This window comes from Anas platyrhynchos, chromosome 8 (genome assembly GCF_047663525.1).
Source record: "Anas platyrhynchos isolate ZD024472 breed Pekin duck chromosome 8, IASCAAS_PekinDuck_T2T, whole genome shotgun sequence".
In the NCBI taxonomy this organism is placed as follows: domain Eukaryota; kingdom Metazoa; phylum Chordata; class Aves; order Anseriformes; family Anatidae; genus Anas; species Anas platyrhynchos.
The window spans coordinates 22,813,293-22,833,308 of NC_092594.1; the positions used below are offsets into that span (position 1 = coordinate 22,813,293).

The following is a 20,016-nucleotide window of genomic DNA, read 5'->3' on the forward strand; positions in this document are numbered from 1 at the left end:
GATGAAGGAGGATCCGGCAGGTATTGGCACCCATCACGAAGAGTGAGGACCAGCTCCTTGGCCTTGGTCTACAGGCTCCCTACACACGTTGCTTTTTGAGTCCAGGGCTCCAGATACAGAAATCTGAATCTTCCTATGTATGGGAAGAGCCCTTGCAATCTTACTTTGGTACATTGTTTACTTTTTGTTTTGAAATAACACCCATTCTGCAAGAAGGATCCTCCAAGAAACATCTTTTCTGCGTTTATTTCTGCTCTTTTAGCTAAGTAGCCCTTTCCCACACAATGCTACCTTCCCCTTTGCAATCCGAATTTTCCTGGTTTTCAGATTATAAACCTAAAAAACCAAATGTGCACATGGTAACAGATATTTGCTGACTTGGTGATTAGGAACTCAAACACATGTACCTACTTCACAAAGAGAAATCCACTGGTACACATCAACAGTGTATTGCGTAAACAGCAGAGGCTTAGGCAAACAGTGAGTGTTTTACCCAACAACCTAATGTTACATTCTGCAATTCTCCTAGAGGCTGCCTTTGTTTTTGCGGGAATGTTATGGATTATTTACCTTTGCCAAACTATTATTTTTAGGAAGGTGCTTTTTGGTGAATGAAAGTCAGTTCTGATTTCTACAGGAACTTTTAATGTTGGAGTCTGAGGATAGACTGGTGTCCCTGAACCCACACAATCCTTCTGTCCTGGGTGCATCAGAGAAGGTGACCCATGAAAAGGGATGTCTCTTTTGGCCCAGGCTGATTTATACTGGCAGTCACAGAGGAAGGTGACTGTGCCTCGGTATCAAAGCACTTAAATGCACCTCTGACCCTGCTGGGAAGAACCAGGTGACAGTAATGAAACAGTTTTGCTGAAGGGTGATTTTACCTCCACCTCCTTGCTGTGAACTTCTTTGCAATTATAACTGAAGCACTGATTTCTTCAGTTTGAAAGGAGGCTGAATTACACTGTCAGTTCATTAGGAAATTACTGAAGTTTCCAGATTTGAAACTGCACACTTGGTATGCAGCAAGTTAAAGTTAATAAGTGCCCTGAAGGCAGAGCATAAAGAACAGCACTTCTGCTATTGTTCAAAACTCAACAGCAAAGCTTTATCACCTCTTCGTTAAGAATGTGATATATGGCTCCACGTAATGTTATTTTCAACCCAATTAGTGATTAAAATGTAACAGTGATTTAGATAAGAAAGGAGCTACTACTAGCCCAGGAGCTAAATATTTCATGGCATATGCGATGTGTACTGATCTCAGCCATGGCACAGCAGAGAACTCTGGCTAGGGACTGGACATCAGCTGCACATCAACCCTAATTTTAGAGAAACAACTTCACTATTTTAAATGGAAAAGTTTGCCGTTACTTATCCCAGGGGTCTGTGAGGCCGTATATCTGATAACCAAAGCCAAGAGATAGCAAAAATTTCCCTGGGAACTTAACTGCTAGTATTTAGGAACATTAGTGCATATATAATTTTGTTTATGCTTAAGTTGCATGGAAAGCTGAGAAGTAACACTGTATGGCACATCTTGGCCGTGCAAAGGACAGGACAGACACTGCAGGGATGTCAGCACCAATGCTACCCAGCTGTGTTCTTGTTCTTACCTGTTTTATTTAAAGTGGGTATGGATTTCAGGCTGTTGGAACCACCAATTGGTTTGTGCTTGGCAATAACTGGGAATTTCACAGATACCTCTTTAATCTTGCACACATTTGTACTAAATTGAAAATAAAAATAGAACTTACTTTGCTCTGGGTTGATGTACTAATCCTGGGATCTCTTTATTAGATTTAAGTCTTACATTTGAACTGGCACTTTTTTCCTGAAATACACAGAAAACACAGTAGAGGTACCATCAGTATTTATCATGCAGCAAAGCACGACAGGCATTTGGCATCACTGCATCACATGCTGCTGGGTCCAGCTACCTGTGCAACCGAATGCGAAAAGCTCAGCAAAAAAACAAAATTAAAGGCAAAACCATTGATGCTACAACCCTGTGAAACATGGGGCTATCACCCTGGGTGGGCAATTGTTAAATGTTACCAGTTCAGTGGCTGGGGGCTTGCTGCTGCACAGCCCCAGGTCATGGGGCGAGTCCCTGGGGGATTTGCAGCCATCGAATGCTGCGCTGGCTAATGGCCCTCCTGCAGTCCAAGTGCACCGGGGGCTGCTCCTCACAGAGCTGTATGAACACCGCCACTAATTAGCACCTGAAGGTAGCGAGGCAGAGCCCCAGAGTCACCCAGACCTGTAGGTTTGCTCAGAATGAAGGTGAGACATGAGCATTGCGGGGAGAACAATGTATGGGAGAAAACATATATTAAATATGGGAAAAACCACATGTTAAATGTTCCAGCGAAGAGGAGAACATCAGTGGCAGATTTTACTGGCTCAGCCATGAAACTGGACACAAGGGGCCCAAGCAAGGCCACCAGAACATGTTTATCAACAAGCACACAATCGAGTCCTTTGTGGAGAACCAGAACCCCTAAAAACACAACAAAACATAACAAAATGGTGGGGAGGGAAAAGAGTTGAGTCCAGAGCCAGCATTTCAAGGTACCCTTTGCTCTTGTGCCAAAAGTTGCTGTGAACCAAAGTGCATATGCTTCTGTTGTCTGCGAAGACTGGGAGCAGGATATAGCCCCTTTCACATCAGCACAGTGTGTTAGGGAAAGCTGACGGTACAGATGGAAGACAGCTGAGTTAAAATTTATAGCCCACCCGCCACACAAATCCTTCTCTGTTTCTTCAGTGCATCAAGCCTGTGACAATTTAAGAAATGTAAAAGCAAGAATTAGTGCTTTTGTGGGTAATTTTGACAGTTTTGTTTTGTCTTAATTAGTCTTTGAATGTCTGAATGACACAACATGATTTATAAGAGGGCTACTAAATCACTGAATTAAAAAAAAAAAAAAAGATAGACTGTCTAGCAGTTAATATTTTAATGAATAATTCTACAAGGAATGTAAACATCAACTGCCTCAGCATATTTAACACTGTTCAATGGATATCTTCTAATCCTCCCAAACAGAAGTGTCTTGCGTGAAAATAACAGTGAGAGAGAAACAAGCCTTCCTTCCCAGCCCTACCAAGCACCCCTGCTTCCCTCAGCCACTGCCTTCCCAGCATCCTGTGACAGAAAGTCAACACAGCAGAACAGAAGATGAATCCATTTGCTTTCAAAACATCTTTGAATTTTAGCTGTGAATGACTCTCTATATGCACGGTGAACTCATTGTCAAGCAAAATAAGAGAAGTAGGTTGCACAGGGAAGAGGACATGAAACCCAGGAGCCAGATGAACTCCAGCCTCATGCACCAGGCAAGCCCAGCCTTTATCCGCAAGTCTGCTTGGCCAGCTCATTTGTTCTCCACCAAAAGACTACTGTGAATCCATTGCTCCCATTAAAAGGCAAGGAAAGCTCTGATTTACAGCTCCCGCGTCTGGAGCTACGATAAATCAGGGTGACACAAACCCAGCTTTCCACACCTCCACTTGTGGTTTGGCGTCAGTGCAGCTCTATCAGTAGCTGGCATCAGCACAAATCCCAGTATATAGAAACTTCTGTCACTTAGGAACAAATAGACAGACACAAGAAAAATACATATTGCCTTCTCTCTGTGGAGCCCAGAATGTTATTTACCATATTATCAGACTTACAAATGGAGATAGAAATAAAATTTAGTTTTACTTGACTTCAAGAGTGCAAAGTTTATTCTTTCCCCTCCTATTGCTTCTGATAATTAACAGACCTCAATTATTTATTTCTTACAATTCTTCTGTTTAATCAGAGAACATGTCACCTTTTCCATCTGCTCCTCAGCAGGAGTAAACAGAAGAGGAATTAGGAGAAAAATGAAATACAACCAGCCCCTGAACTGGCTCAGTACTTTGCTCATACCTCTTATTTACAGCACTGATACATCATTACGTTGACCAAAATATGGGCTTTGACAAAAACAGATATTCAAAAATAATTCTTCAAAATACAAATAAATGGAATATTTTTTTCCCATCGCTGTTGAAGAGACACTGATTCATCAGAAACTAATGGTTTGGATTCTAATTTTGAGCAAAACCAGATGGTTTGTTAGCCACAAGCCATGGCTGGGCTAGCTCACACATTCACAGTTACTACCAAAGTCTTACTCATCCCCCCCATATTTCCAGGCCCAACCCACTGCTTAATTCAAAATACTTTTTGAAGTAATTAACCTCTACAAGTAAGCTGTTTAATGGCAGCATCAGGCAGTGATGAATTTTAGCAACATCAACCACAGGTTACATCTGACAGACAACACGATGACACCCAGCTGACAAACCCGAAATAGTTTAAGGCAGTCAGATTGCTCTTTGAGGCTGACTGGACCTGGGCTGAAGTGTCACTTCTCTCAGTTCAAACTCATTTTCTCTGTCTTTGAGGCACGTGAGTCAGTGATTAACACTGAGTAAGTTACCATGCATCTGCAGAACTGCAAGTGTTTTCAGAGTCCTAATCTGCTGCAAATAGAAATTAATATGTAAAATTTAGCTTTTAATCTAGCTCTGCTTATACGGATTATTTGAAGGAAACACATTAAATATTGCCTCTCATCACAACTTTAAAAATAAGCCATGCAGAATGCTGTACTTGGATAGGGGCATTAGCTAGTCTGTGGTAAGAAGGCATTTTACTGGTAAGTGGGCATTTTACTCCCCATTATTTCGCAATTAATCATTATCAGGGTAAAGCTGTCATCAAATCAAGGTGATTTCATCTGATAGATTCGTTAATTATTGTTAATCTCTACATAAAGAATGTGCCATTTCAGAATTTCAGGGTGTTAACAGATGGCAGTGATTCCACTGCCAGATGCTATTAACACAGCAACAGCCACTACTGCCATTATAATTATGTATCTGTCAGCATTCCCCTTGATGCTTCCTCTCTTACAAAGCCATGGGAGCTTCATTTTAGGCATTTTCTTTTCTTCCTCAGATTACCACAGATGGACACAAGTAAGCTGCAAACAGTCTTTCTGCTTGACTCGAACGCTCATGACCAAAAGCACAGGGCTTAATAACATAGGGCCAATACAGAGATGCTCTCAGATATTTAATGAAGAGACTACATATCATTTTATGTGCTTTTTTTTTTTTCCTTAATTGATGAGACTGTCCAGAAAGAAATAATTAAAGGTGCAATTAGCAATTCTGCCACCTAATGGCTAATTTTCATTAACCGGCAATCACATTTTGGTCTTCAGGTGTTTTTCTCCAATGTTGCAATAACTGAGCAAATATGCAACCAAACGGGGAAAAAACACAGAATAGTAAAACTTAGCGCAAGAAAAATGAGCTTTTTTTGTTTCAACACTATTATTTTTGCAACTCAGAAAAGCTTCAAGTATCCAACTTGCAGCTGTACCATGGAGTCACCAATGTCTGTAAATGGCAAATGCACTAAAATTAATACTGCTTTTAAGATACATTTACATCTGTAAACTTATGTTTTGCTACTAAAACACAGTCCACAGAAACATAAAGGGTACAGACAGTGATCATATTTTACTCAATATTGGTAGTTTACAATTATTCAAATACTTATAAACAACATTCCTCATTTGTATCAAGATTATGTTTTCCTTCAAAGCAGCCTGCAGCACCTTTCAAACTGGTTTCTGGGGCTATTTGATTTACTGTTAAAATCACTTAGGGAAAAAATTATGTATTTTTTTCTATTTTTATAACGTACCATTCTTCAAAATAATAGTAGTTGAAAAGAAAGAACAAATGGCTCAGTTAGAAAGTCTGAAAAATGAAACGTAAAATTTCAGTCTGACAGCTCAGCACTTTTTGTGCCCCTCAGTTATGAGAACCAGCCTCAGGTAGTGATATTTTACATGGATTATCTTGATAAATGAGGGGGAACATGGGAGAAAGACAGACTTTACTGATTGTACAAAGAGTTTCCTTGCTCTCTACATATGCAAGCACTGACTTTTTATATCCCCATTTGCAGGAAGTCTGTACAGGCCTAACAGAGCCTCCTCCTTCTTTCTCCTGTTACTTGGAAGCAAAACCGTCTGAAAATGTTATTTAGGATAACTTGCTAACTTTATAGTGCAGGGGCAAACTGAACATTGAAAAATCTCAGACACTGGTGAAGGGGGAAGAGAATTATTCTTTAATCCCATTCACCAGATGAATCACATTATCCCTACCATAATGTGTATACATACATACACTGTGTGGTCCAGAAGGGAGTCCTGGGGACACTCTCAGTAAATCAGAGCATGGCATGGAGTGTGTACATCAGATAGTGCTAACACACAAAGCCCACTCTGCTCCTCCTCTCGGGATCCTATCCAAGTCACAAGGGACAATGTTCACGTTGAGGAGATGCTTCAAAAAGCCGTTATCATCCCCATCATTAGAAGGACCTTATACCTTTCCATGGTAAGTCTATCAACATCGGTTATGAGAAAAGCAAACATTGGCACGAACTCCCCTGATCTCCCAAACACATCCCAGATACCTGTGACTACTGATATTTCACAACGTGGACTCAGTCACGTAGACTCCTGAAGGCACAACCATGACACAAGTCAACAGGTGCTGGCACTACTCCACTACTGACACACGTCTTGCCCCAGGTTCCTAGAAAATGCTGTCTGCCAAGGGAGCCCTGTTTTGGGGAGCACCTTGCACTGAGCGTTAGGCCAAATTTTCCCCAACTAAGAATGAGGGACCTGCCCATGATGCCTTACTCCTGTAAAAGGTCCTTCTTGATAAACTGGACATCGGAACAATTTTTTTTTTTTTGAGTAGGTTTGTTAAATTTTATTCCCAATTAACAAAATGGGAGAAAGTGAAGGCTGAAGACTTCTGGCTGAAATTGTGGCCATTCAAGCATGGACAGGGGAGGGAGAAACAGACACACAGCTGGGCATTTATTTTGGAAAAGAATATGATTCCACGAGCCCAGCCAACAACACGCTGGGAGCCTGCACAGATGCCAGGAGCACAACTCGTATTTGGCAGAGAGAAATCCTGTGCTTTTATCAGCAGTCCATGGTTTCCTCAAATTCATTCCAGAGGCCTCATCCTGAAACATGCTGCTCTTTGCCAGGTACTATGGGTAAATTTTACTGTAGTGACTCTAGCTCCTGAAATGTAAAATGGGAGAAAGGGATTCTGAAAACACCAAAAAAAAAAAAAAAAAAAAATTACTTGAAAAGTGATAAAAGCAGGTAAAAACGGGGTGAATCCTGAGCGGCTTTCTACAGCCCACCAGAAAGTCGTCCATATGCTGTAATCTGAGAAATGCTTCTTTTAGTGTTTATTTACCAGTCAGTGATACCCTATAAGCACGCATACACCTATTCATCTTGCTCAGCAAGGTCTGATTTAAAGTCAACAAGAGTTGTTCCATTGAGTGCTGGTGGCTTTCAGCCCAGGCCTTCAAAGCACAGAAGAGAAACAGTTGTTGTGCCTGTACAAAATAAACACAATCCACGTGGAGATACTATCACCAGATAACCTACTGCAGAAGCCAACACAGCAATTCAAGTCAAGCAAGACTTGGAAGAATAAAATGAGGCTGCAGAAGCATATTGGGCTGGATGAATCTGGAGACCAGACAGAAGAAAGAAAAAAATGAAGTAAATAAAAGACTACCTGAGAACTTGCTCCAACCTCTGAGAGCAGTTTGAACAAAGCCTAATTTAACCCTCCAAGAGAGTAAGCAAACAAAGCGCTTGCAGAGTGTGGTTCTGGCTGGAGGCAGGGTAACAAACATGCTCTATCTGCAGGTTTGGTTTCATTTCAGTTCTCACCCTGCTGGCTCCGCTGCATTAATCTCCCTCTTCAGGGATAACTTACCTGACGTTGCCTGCATTCTGCTCTGGCTGCCACCCTCCTGTTTTTTTTTCTTGGATCAGTTGTTTGCATATTGAAAGCAAGATCAACTAGCTAGGTAAGTAATTTGTAGTTGCTTTTTTAAATCCTACAGAGGTTAAAACCAGGGGGTGATTATTAGAGAAAAGCCTACTGTGCCTCTTACGCTTAGTTCAGGTTGCAGGATAGCAACAAATCTGAAAAGTCCAACCAGAAATGTAAAGTTAAAAAGAATAAATAAATAAATAAATAAATATAATAATTAAAAAACAAACAAACAAACAAACAACAAACACACAAAACAGCAAAGAGGTCTCTCCGGAGAAAAATGAAGGACTTCTCCTGCAATATCTCAATACTGTTCACTCTCAGCCAAAGTTACTGGTCTTTGAACTTTGATAAATAGCATAACTGAAGAGCAGGAACAAAAAAAAAAAGAAAGGGAAAAAAAAGGGGAAAACTCCTATCACTAAAGGGTTTTCAAAGGGCATTAATATTTACTACATCTAACAGCTACAAGTTTTTAAACTTACCCATCAGCTTTTCAACTCCTCCTCCCCCACTATGAACATGAGGCTATTTGGTCATGGGAATTCCAATGAATTTTGTAGAGTAACCATATACCAGGAAGGCTAAAGACAAACTGAAATGCAGACATGGGAAGAGCTGGCATGAAGACAGGAAATGAAAAGAGGTAAACAGATGAAATTAATGATAAGGAACATAAATACATGTGGACCATTATATCTCAAAGTTCTTTTCTGCAGATAGATTGCTAAACTTCAAGGTGTCCCTTACGGAAGATCAGAAGTGTGATTACTTGAGAAGTGCCTCTGTTCTGTAACAGGAGGTTTGCACCACCCTAAACGACAGGGTTTCCTGGTTCTCCATTTCGAGGGCAACAGTCTGCAAAATGAAGTTGAGGATCACCCCCTGTTAAGCTTTGCAAGGGAAAAAACTGACTGAATACTGGCCCTCACAATTGTGTACAACAGATACCAAGGTGATATGGGATTGCTCCAGGGCATCAAGAACATTTGCTTACATTGAAACATATCCAGAATTATTGTGAAAAAAATGCTGTAGGCAGAAAGGAGACCTGCTCACCAGCTCTCCTAATGGATCAGACCTTTAATGGCTTTGGTACATCAGTATGGCTGAAAGTTTTATCTAGCAAATTAAAAATAGATGGATAAAAGTTAAAAACTACATTGTCGACAAATTACAAGATTAGATTAACTCCTGAGAAAACTTCAGAGGTTTTTAGGGTACTTAGCAACAAAAAGCACAATCAACCCTGCTCTTTTCTGGGTATGTCAGTCTTCTGGATTGTACGGCCACCCTGGATAACAAAAACTGGCTCAAAATTAACTTACTGCTTATTAAGCCTATGTCATTAATTATTCTCTCTCTCAACAAGCTTTCACAGAAATACACTTATTTACAGTAAATGTATATATTACTCATACCCTCGTATTTCTCACGTATGTCTCCCAAAAGTAGTTTGCCATCAAATGTAGTAACGTGGAAAGAGCTGGCATTAACTATGAAACAAGGGTATGGTGTGAAGTCTGTAAAACATTTATAGCCAGGAATAAACAGTATAGACGGTCTTAGAAGTAACCTGGAGTATTATGCAGCCTGTCTGCAGCAGGGTATGTATCCAGTATTTCCTGAATAAAGCACTTTGCTGGCATGGCAAGCAGGTTATTGCTACTACAATTTTTGCAGAGCTTTTTATTGGGATGGCTTTGAAGAGCTTTATGCCCTTCAAAGATATACAAGTGAAATATCTAGAGAACTAGATGTGCTGTTCTTGGATTTTTAAATAGCTGGACCTAAAATTTCATCAGAGGCAAGACTGAGCTTCAACAGCCTGCTTGCAGAACATGCTCTGCACCCACCCCCCACTGGAGAAGCAGTTCCCTGAGAGGTGCCTCCAAGTCAGGCACACACAAGCACAGCACCCTGAGATCTTTCTGCACTGCCAAAGCCAGCCAAGACTGCTGACAAACACAGCTCCTAAACATGTGAAAACTGTATGCTGCATGTGGCAGGCTGATGCCGAATGGACACTGCTGCTAACATCTTCCACTTGCTGTGTGTCTGACAAAGGAAATAAAATCACATTAATGTATGTTTCAAAACAGCAAGAATTCCCCTACAATAAGCTCTCATACTACCAGCACTGTCCAAAGTGAAAATTTTAAAATTTTTGGTAGATTGCAGTTATGTAAATGCCATCACTGGAGCACATTTTCAATGTCTGCATTGTGCTCCTCTCAGTGTCTGTTTTATTTGCATTAATTCTAAAATTTGTAAGTGGTGCAAAATTTAAGGCCCAAGAGAGCAGAGTTACAGTTCTCGCTCCATAGGCATAACAGTGTGAATATTAAGTGTGACAAATGTACCATGACATACATGTGAAGTATTATGGCTGCAGGAGGAACCTTAAACTGCTGTATATGTTTTGTACAATCTTTTCATTGCTTTGTTTAGCTGTTGCTTCTGAATAATAGAAAAAAAAATATTACAATGAATACAGCAGCCTGCTCAATTACTGAGCTTCCGGTCCTCAGGTGTACAGGAATGGATTTTCCCCGGATTTTCCAAACAAATTTATCTCAGACTAATAATGAGAACAGATATGGTATACAGCAGAATGAAAGAAACCAAAAGCCGTTTAAAAATGTTATAAGCTATTTCATTCAGTTACAGAAGGTGGGTTTTTAAGTGTTTGTCTCCTCTAAGATTCCTTCGAAAAAGAACAGATAAATAAGTGTGTCTTCTCAGTGTTAGCAAAATAGGGCACCAACAAAGTCAACACATTCCATCCACGATGAACAGAAATAGCTTTGGATGCTTGGGATATTGCAGATTAGAGGAAGATAACCAAACCAATACTGGGTGAAAAGCTACCTTAAAATTGAATTGCAGGCCTGAAAATACTGATGTCCAACATATATTTAAGAGTCACTATGTGACTGTGTGCCTGATAAGCCCATCATTATCCACTTTGATTTTACAGTGCCCATCAGCTCACCTTCTGTACTGCCTCTTCCCAAATCCTCACAGGTAGGGGAGGGCACAGAAAAGACTCAAAGTGAGCTCTGCCCGCTTTTGCCGGAAAGCAGCAAATCTTCTTTTGTCTAGTAAAACAGTAGTGCTGACACTGCAGCTGCCATGCATCAGTCCCAGCAGTGGCATTGCCATGGAATGGCATCTGCTCCCTCAGGAGAGACTGGCAGCAGGGGAGGAGGTCTGATACACACACGAGATCAGCATGGCCAGGGATGGGTCCACCACGCACCCACTGAATGCCAGCAGTCCCTTGATCAAAATGTGAGATAGCATTGTGAAACGGTCACCTGAAAGCCTCCCATGGTACCAAATAGCACTACAGGAAGACATTTCAGAGTACGAACAACCTGAGGGCATCTAAACCACGTGGTACCTAAACCACGTCAAAGGATTTCTGTCTAACTCGTTCTCCAAACCCCAGTACTGAAGGTTTTCTCAACAGCCTGTCATTGTGCCACTTCCCTGAAAGTTCAGACATTTTCCTTCTACCTAGATTAAATCTTTGTCCAATGTCTTCCCGCATTCCTGCGATCACAGAGGAAAGATGACTGTCATGCCTTTTAAAGTAACCTTTTATATATCGGGTGACTTGCATTTCCTTCTGTATTTTAGGCTAAACACATCAATTGATTCCATCTTCCATTACAGCTTACGTTTGCTAAACCTCCTATTCTTGTCACTCCCCTCTGGGCTCTTTCCCTTCTGCCTACATCTTTCCTACAGAGTGTGCTTCCAATTTCAGTCACAGTATTTAAAGCCTTACTGAAGTCAGGCCGTATCATGTGTTTTGCCACATGTGAGAGCAAGACAAGCTCCTGTTTGTCTTGCATCTCACAAGATGCAAGATGTGGCATCTCAAACCAGTGAGGTTAACCCAGTACATCCAGAGATGGCGTATCTCTGCTAACAGCAGCCCTATCAGACTCTTGAGCAACCGGACGGAAGCTACATGTGGCTCCACCAACTATTTTTACTTTCGAGGTTTCCCTAAAAATAGAAAATATGCTTAGCTTTGAAAAACAGGGCAGATCACATATTTTGGGGTTGCAAGCCCAACTCTTTCAAAAACAGAGGCAGCACTGGTTCAAGCCCCTTTGACTTCTCTAAGTGTACTCAGCATGTACTCATTTTGTTACTGGAAAGCATGGTTTACAGCTGACATGTCCCTACATATGCAGGGGACACCTATACGCTGTGCATTCATACCTCAGAAAAAAACGAGGCAAATAACAGCTGCAGGAGAAATAAACAGATCTCAGCTTCTCTAACAGGTACCTAAAATTTGTGGTACAGTGCTCTCTCAAGCCAAAGAGCTGTAAAGGATGATCTGTCTTCCTGCCTCAACCATCGGATTACTAAAACAAACAAACAAATAAACAAATAAACAAACAAAAAGCCACAATGCTTTAGTACAAACACATGATAATAATGTAAAATACCTGTTTGTTCCATGACTCACAGTCTAACAGGTCTTCCAAAAATTAACAAAAATCCCATGCAACCAAAGCATGCACTCTTACATCATCTTCAATTTTCCTATTTCTAATCAAAACCAGCTTTCAATTCTGCAATTTGACTTTCAGCCATTTGCAGATGCCAAGTTTTAACACACACTATTTTCTTTTCAAGCCAGGAAAATACAATGATAATAAAAGCACCTCTAAAGTTTAATAGGGTTTTCCCATCCCAGGAATGTTCAAAAAATTATGTACTGCCACGTTACTACCATGAGATGCAATATTGCCAAACATGAAAGCTATCTGCCTGAGTCAGAAGCATAGTCCAATGCACATTTCACAGGAATGGTACTGAAAAGTAGGAGAAAACAAGAGTTTAGTAAGAAAATAGTCCAATTTTTCACTACAGTTGTTGCAGTATTATCAATTGCTTCCCTGCACTTCATTAACTACTTGCTTAATCTCAATGTGATGAGAACTTTAATTCAAGCCATATACTACATCAGTGATCCTAACAGTAAAAATAGATTTTATTAAAGTCACCGAAGCCCCACAATCCCTCTGCCTTTTTATAACAGTATGAGCTACATAAAAGCAGAGCAGCTGCAACGGGCGAAGAACCTTCTCCGATTGCTGCTAAGAGCATTAAAAACCAACATCTACTTCATCTACTTTGAAATCACAATGTGAGTATGCTGTAATCAATATTTCTTGCTTGTTCATGTCTCTGGCAAAGCGAAAAGCAGCGAAGACATGGCTATCAGGGCTCTACAGAACCTATACAAGCATTCTGCCAAACACTGCAGTAGGTTTTCTGTTCTGTGCGATGAACTCGCAACTTCTGAACAACCCTCAGCAGAAATGATGTATAAACCTTCCTTGGCCTTTCTTTAGGAAGGGAAGCCCTGGAAAAAGGCAGATGCTGCAAACTGCCAATAACAGACAAGAATTCATACCTCAAGACCCAGCGAGCAGCACACTTGGCCTTCAAGAGGCAGGCTTATCAGTCCCGGTGAATGGATCATGCATCTTTTACTAAGACATTTAAAACGCCGTCCTTTCTAAGCTTGGTGCTTAGCCAATTCTGACAACATTCGCCCCAAACTTCTCAACCTGAAGGACTGCAGGAGCAGTTTTGAAATGCAGAGACGTGACCCTCGTGTCAGGATCACCTTCCTCCCTGCCAGAGCAATGTGGGGTGGCTCTCACTGTCTGCTGGTGGAGAGCGCAGCCTCTCCCACTGCTGAGGCTACCGCACGCAATGAAGCAGGTCCCTGAGGAATCAAATGGATTTGTTGGAATCTTTGCTAACAATTTTTTGGGCTCTTTGTAATACTGCTCTGTTTGTTCCAAACATCTGGGAAAGGCAAGCAGGAAAAGAGAGCCAAGAGAGAAGGTGGGCAAACAACCAGCCACAGGATGGGCAAGGAGGCCAGCACAAGGAGCCACAGCTGCGTATGGGCAGAATTTCCAAAATAACCTTCAGAGGAGAAAGGAAGGGCATACAGCAGATGGGGGAGCACAAGAGGCCCATTTTGTGATGTTTGAGCCCCACGTAAGCATCAGAGATCAGCTGAGTGCAACGAGCAGAAGGGAACACGCTCCTTTCAGCCAAGGCTCCTCTATCCACATATTCCAAATGAAACGCAGGCAGTCACACACTGCCTCAAACTTTCAGCTATAAATAAGTGGGTAGTAACATGGTAGTGTCCTATTAACGCTCCAGGATCATTAAAGCCTTTCTGGTACTATGAATATTTGATGCCTCAGTCTTGCCAGGGCTGGCTCTTCTGCCTCAGAGTGGCCTCCTGTAACAGTACCTGTACGGAGGTGCTTGCATCAAACGTACAAGCTGCTGTGCCATGGGACTTTCACAGTCTCTCTCCTCCAGCCCATCAACATGCTTTCCTCCTGCTCAGGCAGCGCCAAGTGCTGTGACTACTCCAGCCTCTCACTTTGGACCCAGCACACAGCTATAACCCTTGTCTGTGCTTCCAGAAGGGCACGTTAACTTGTTAATTCAATATGAGTTACATGAAGGCTCACCGTGTTATCAAGGATTATCTGGGAAGACAAACACTTAGATGATTAGGTGGTCTCCTCCTAATCCTCAAATCCAGAGTTTAGTTTAAGCCCCAAATTCCTGAGGCTTAAAATCACTTCCAATTAATTTTAGCTGCATCACTGCAAGCTTGCTGGGTAAGCAAATTTTTGTCTCCATGGGCTCCCAAGGGACCCAGGGTAGCTGCACCGACACTAGGCATACGCTCTCTTGGACCAAGCAGAAACTCTGGCCAACATTAATAGGCTAATAATGCTCATGCAGAGACTTTTTTCAGTGCAGAAAGGCATTTGCCTCTTGGTAGGTCCTTCTCTCCTTAAGACTGCAGTTGCACACTCAGTTTATGGCCATTTTACTTAGGTCTGCCACCAGGAGGGTCCCAGACATGTGCTTTCGGTATGCTCCTGCAGGTATAGGACCTGTCTGGCCATGTAAGGAGTCCTTTCAACTCACTGATCTGCCTGGAAGTGAACTTTTGCCAAAGCCAAACACACCAGGGAAGCGATATATCCAAGGGAAACATTTTCTCTCTTGGTTCCCACCTCAAAGCTTGCTTCTGTGAAAAGCTGCAGCACATTAGCAGCTCTCCTCTGTACCCACTCCCACCTCATCAGCTGTCATTTACTTATGTACAAATGCTACCGTGAGAACAACAACGATGCCTTTACAGTATAGCTCATGGCTTTGCATTCACATTATTTCCTTTGCTTTACTCACATCCACTAGCTACCTTTGCAAAGTCTTCCAATTTATACAACTCATGTCTCTGCACGTTATGAACAGTGCCCATGACCATGGCTGCAAGGAAGGTTCCAGAAGAGAACCCATACATTCCAGGAGTAAGTCCTGCCTGCCAAGCACTCCGTAAACCCGACTTCCCAAATGACTTCTGAAAGCAAGTTTCACAGCACAATTATCTTGCTAAAAGACAAAAGGATCTTTCAGATATTTTGTTTAAAATTATTTAGTATCTAAGTAGCGATTAAAACATTTTAGAATGACTGCTTATTTAGCACAAAACCCAGAATACAGCAAAGAATTTTAAGACAAGAAAAATAATATAACAAATACCATAATTAAATTCTACATGCCGTACTCTCCCTCTTGTTATATTTGGTCTAAGCTATCAGCCTACTGTAAAAGCCAGCCAAGAATTCTTCAAACCCTGCCAGAGCCAGAAATACTGGCCAAGAAATATTTGTCATATCACAGCTCAGTTTCCAAAAAGTAAGAAGCTGGACTTCCACAGCCAGGAAAATATAAGGTGCAAAAGGACAATAAAAAATGGACTTACTTAATATTGTTGGAATGCATCAGATCAAATGAATCCAAGTGCTCATAATCCTGTGGGACTGTGGCATGACAAATATACTTCATTTAGTGTCTTTGGTCCCCATGAGTCAAATTAGTCTGAAAGATTCAGCCACGCAACTGCTGGATGTTATTCAATTAGCATGAGGCAATCATTTCCAGCACTGAGCAAACAAGGCAGCCTTCTCCTTTAGAGAGCTAGACTGTTTTACCTTGGATTAAATTTATTGATTTTTCTACTTCATATATAGAACAGCGTTGTCAGGCAATTTCAGATGAATTCACTGACCACAATATTAGTGGATTTTGCTAATTTTTTCAAAGCACTCATAAAATACAAAACAGCATCTTACTATTAGGTGTCACAACACAGGCAGCTTCTGAAATAAATACATCTCTGAGATAAATGTGTTGCCACAGATATGTCCCGAAGAAGTTTGGTTTTTGTATTTACTTACTGCAGATCAGAGTATCTGCAGGCACAGACAGTCCTACTCATCTCAGCGAGCCTACGTAATGCAGCAAGCCCCACTCCCAGTAAAAGGGTACCAGCAGGAGCAAGCATCTCTCAGAAAGACCATACATACCTCTGCTGTTCAGCAGACCTTCGCTAATCATAGTCATCGTGGTCAAGGTGAGATACTGTGTACACTAGGAACAAAAACTAATTCTTTATCTTGGATTAGAGGCAGGTGTGCATTTGCCCAGTCTAAAAGCCAGTATGCCTGCTGTAAGTTCGTGTTTTTCACCCACCTTGCTTCCAAGCTGTCATAATGCTCACCCATCTAGCGTATTTACCTATTCACAGTGAAAAAACGCACAGAAGACACTCTCTGATTGGAATCAGGAGGATCCTTCAGAGGAGATCAAGTATAAATACTTGATTCTGAAAGGTTAAGCAGGAGTTTTATGTTAGCTTAAAGAAGACAAGGAAACACTTTTTAAGCTCAGTTTTGACATAATCTAATGATAAAGTACACTACTTACACATCTGTGCTAATTGATCGTACTGACTGAATGTGAGCTTTGACTAATAGTGAAGTGTTGTGTAATGAAAGCAGTCAGCGCCCTTCATGTCACAGCAATAAACTCGCTCCCAAAATTTACCCTTGGGCTTTCCATTATGCTTCACAATCTGAGCTTCTATTTTAAAGCAAACATCCATCTTGTGGTATTACCATTTTCAGACAAAATATAATGGCAAGACATTGTAAAGTAACAATACTTGAAACCTATTTAAAAAAACAACACAACAACTCATATTTATGTAAATACTATATTTCAGTTATATTGATTGCAACAAACATGTGATACCCCTTGATTTTCATAAGGCTTTTGTCACCATCTCTCCTGACACTTTCATAAACAAGTTTGGAAAAGCAGGTCTGTTTTTCTAGACCTGCCAGATGAAAGCACTGCAGGATAAGTGCACTGCTGGCTGGGAAGCCACACGCCAGGTAGTCTGCAGTTGAACATTGTCAAAATGGAGGAATGTATTGAGCAGGCTTTTGTTGGTATCTGTCCAGGAGCTGAATTTTCATTAGGGACTGGGATGATGAATAACAATGAACTACAGACTACGTCAGCTTTCCAAAACCACAAAGAGCATCAAGTCAGGAAGGACTGAATTTTGCAGGTTTCCAAGTTATGCTGACAACTTGGAGGGATGTATTGAAAGAGACAGGAGATGATGCAAACAGGGGCCTAAGTGCAAGGTATTACATTTCTGCAGGAATAATCAACTGGACATATAGAAAATGGAAGCCCCAACTTATACAGTAGTTTGCTGAACGGGATCCAGAAGCCTGCCGGACACAAGCTATCTTTATCTTGCTCTTGTAAAAAGGACCAGCATTGTACTGATGGTTGTAAAGGCTACAATAGGCTGCAGAACACATCACCTCCTTCAGCTCCATGCTCTGAAGTCTACGAGAATCACAAAACGACTGGAGCTCCACAAAATGGGACCATCAGGAAAACTCTGCATGAACAACAGCTGCCCAACCTAAAGGATGACGGAAGCAAGACACACCAAACTTCAAGAACATCGTGCTGCTCTGAAGTAGGCCATTCTCCACACCCTGAAGGCCCCCGCCAACCATGATGCACAAATTGCCCATCGATGTGGAGGCTGGGATGGCAGTGCTGTTAGCAATTGCCTGACGTTTGCTAGAGGTATTCTGCTGCAGCCCTTGCTTCGCAGCCCCTTGCCTGCCCTGTCCTTGCAGCTACCAGGCCTCTCCACAAGCCCCTATGTGCCCCCCAGTGTCTGTTCCTGACAACTCCTCTTCTTGCACGAGGCACTGGGCTTGAAGCAAGAGCAGAAAAACTATTCGCTATCCCCCACCCCAGTGTTAAGTTCCTCTAAGCTCAATTAATCACAAGAGCCTCTGGCAGCCCACAATTTGCTAGTAAGATGCGCCACGGTAATAAGTGATTTCACATTCTGCTTTTGAAGACAAGCTGTTAAATTCACATACTGTACTACTTTAATCAAGAACAGTTAATTAAGCTGTTCCCTTGATACAATTTTTTATCATTCTGCACCAGCCATACATCGCTTTTATAGAACTCAGACTGGGGCCACGATGTGCGTTTGCAATCTGTCTTTCCAAATTAATCTGTCCACATTTGTAAACTCAGAGCTGATCCAATGCATTTTGTCTCACTTACAGCTGGGCCAGAAGTTCAGGGAGACTGAGGGCTGGAGCACTGCTTCACAAAAGGGTTTCAGTGAAAAGCTGAATGAGAAATCCCACTGCAGTTCATCACCCAACATGATGCCAAAGGCTTCGTTATTACTTTAGTGCTTTGCATTTGCATGGCTTTTACTTCCTTAAGTTACCTCAGCTTTATGGCCTATGCCACCATGTTAAAATCAAGTTCAATAACTTACATGGACGTAGTAATCTTCATACATAATCCATGACTCCTAAGTATGGGCCTTAAGACCAGGGAGATATATAGTGTCAGATTATTAAAAACATGAACATCTGGGAAGAACCTATAGTCTAAATTTAAAGCAAAATTAAGAGCTAAATTAAGTAAAAAGCCCCAATGATCTCCTATTGCATTTCCTGAACTCAATTTCCTGAACAGGCTAGCACAATGCTTTTCTAGAAAAAAAAAAGTCAAAACCAGCAGCCACAGGAACTAGATTTGAATCTTTTCTGTTTTAAGGCACTCACAGAAGTACGGTTTGAAAAAAATGACATCACTATTTGGCTGCATGACTTAATCATAAGAAAAGAGCTTTTTAAAGTAAAAAAGAAAACAAAATGGAAACTTGGCCAAGCTTTCCAAACAGGTACAGGGATTCCCAACAGGGAACACTCAGATATCTTACTGTGAGAACCTGTTAAAATTTACCCCCAGGAAAATAAGCAGCACAGAAGACAGAGAAGACATAGAGAAGACATTGTTTCATCTGGACTTTTGTGATTGTATACCAAGCCAAAACAAGCCTTTCATATACCCGTTTAACCATTTTTACATTGGTTTTCTCAAAATTGAACAAATGAGGTTGATATAAATCGGGTATTTTCACTCTGAGACTACTTTATGGACCCTGATCGAGATCTACTTCCTTCCTCCTCTAAGGAAATGCAGCCATGGCATTAACAACACTTAGATATAGCAGGTGCTCAAGCCAAAGTTCGGGCTACAGGCTCTGAGCCAGGAGTGGCACAGCAAACAGGATGGTCTAACAGGGGGCCCACTGGATTCACATCTCCATTTGGACTCCACTGAGCTGACCTGGAAGAGACATATGGAGACAAAAGGAGGAACACATAAGGACACCTTGTTAGGCCACTTATTGTTTAAACGAAGATAGAAAAATAATCCACGACGTGTTTCATTTAAGAGAGAAAACAAGTACAGCCAGAAGAACAGCTTCCAAAATGATACTGAGCCCACGAGGAATATGCAAGTCCACTTGGTTGAGCCTTTGAATGGGCTGGCAGTGCATGGGCCTTTTATGTGTTTTTCCCATTTAACAGTTAGATTTGTTTAAATAAACTCATAAATGTGGTTATTTACATATAAAGATAGAGTGGTATTTTAAGGATTTGAAGTAGAGGAAAATTCTTTCATGGTAATCGTAAAATGAAAGAAGCATGCCAATCTTTAAAGAAACATGTTTTAACACTGGGAAACTTTTATAATTAATCCTTGCCTTAGATCATCTCAGAAAGAGTTATGAGTCTA

General features: G+C 41.3%; 1 protein-coding gene across 2 annotated transcripts in view; it reads right to left on the reverse strand.

The window, feature by feature from the left end:
* The window catches only part of C8H1orf21 (chromosome 8 C1orf21 homolog), a 107,307-nt gene that overhangs the window by 8,721 nt on the left and 78,570 nt on the right, over window positions 1-20,016 (reverse strand). The window contains exon 4 of one of the 2 annotated variants that reach the window (XM_027463642.3): window positions 1,758-1,834. In XM_027463642.3, coding sequence (XP_027319443.1) covers window positions 1,758-1,834 — 77 coding nt within the window. Of the gene's footprint in view, window positions 1-1,757; window positions 1,835-5,163; window positions 19,564-20,016 lie in introns of those variants that run through there. The other variant, XM_072041578.1, reaches the window with a different exon arrangement.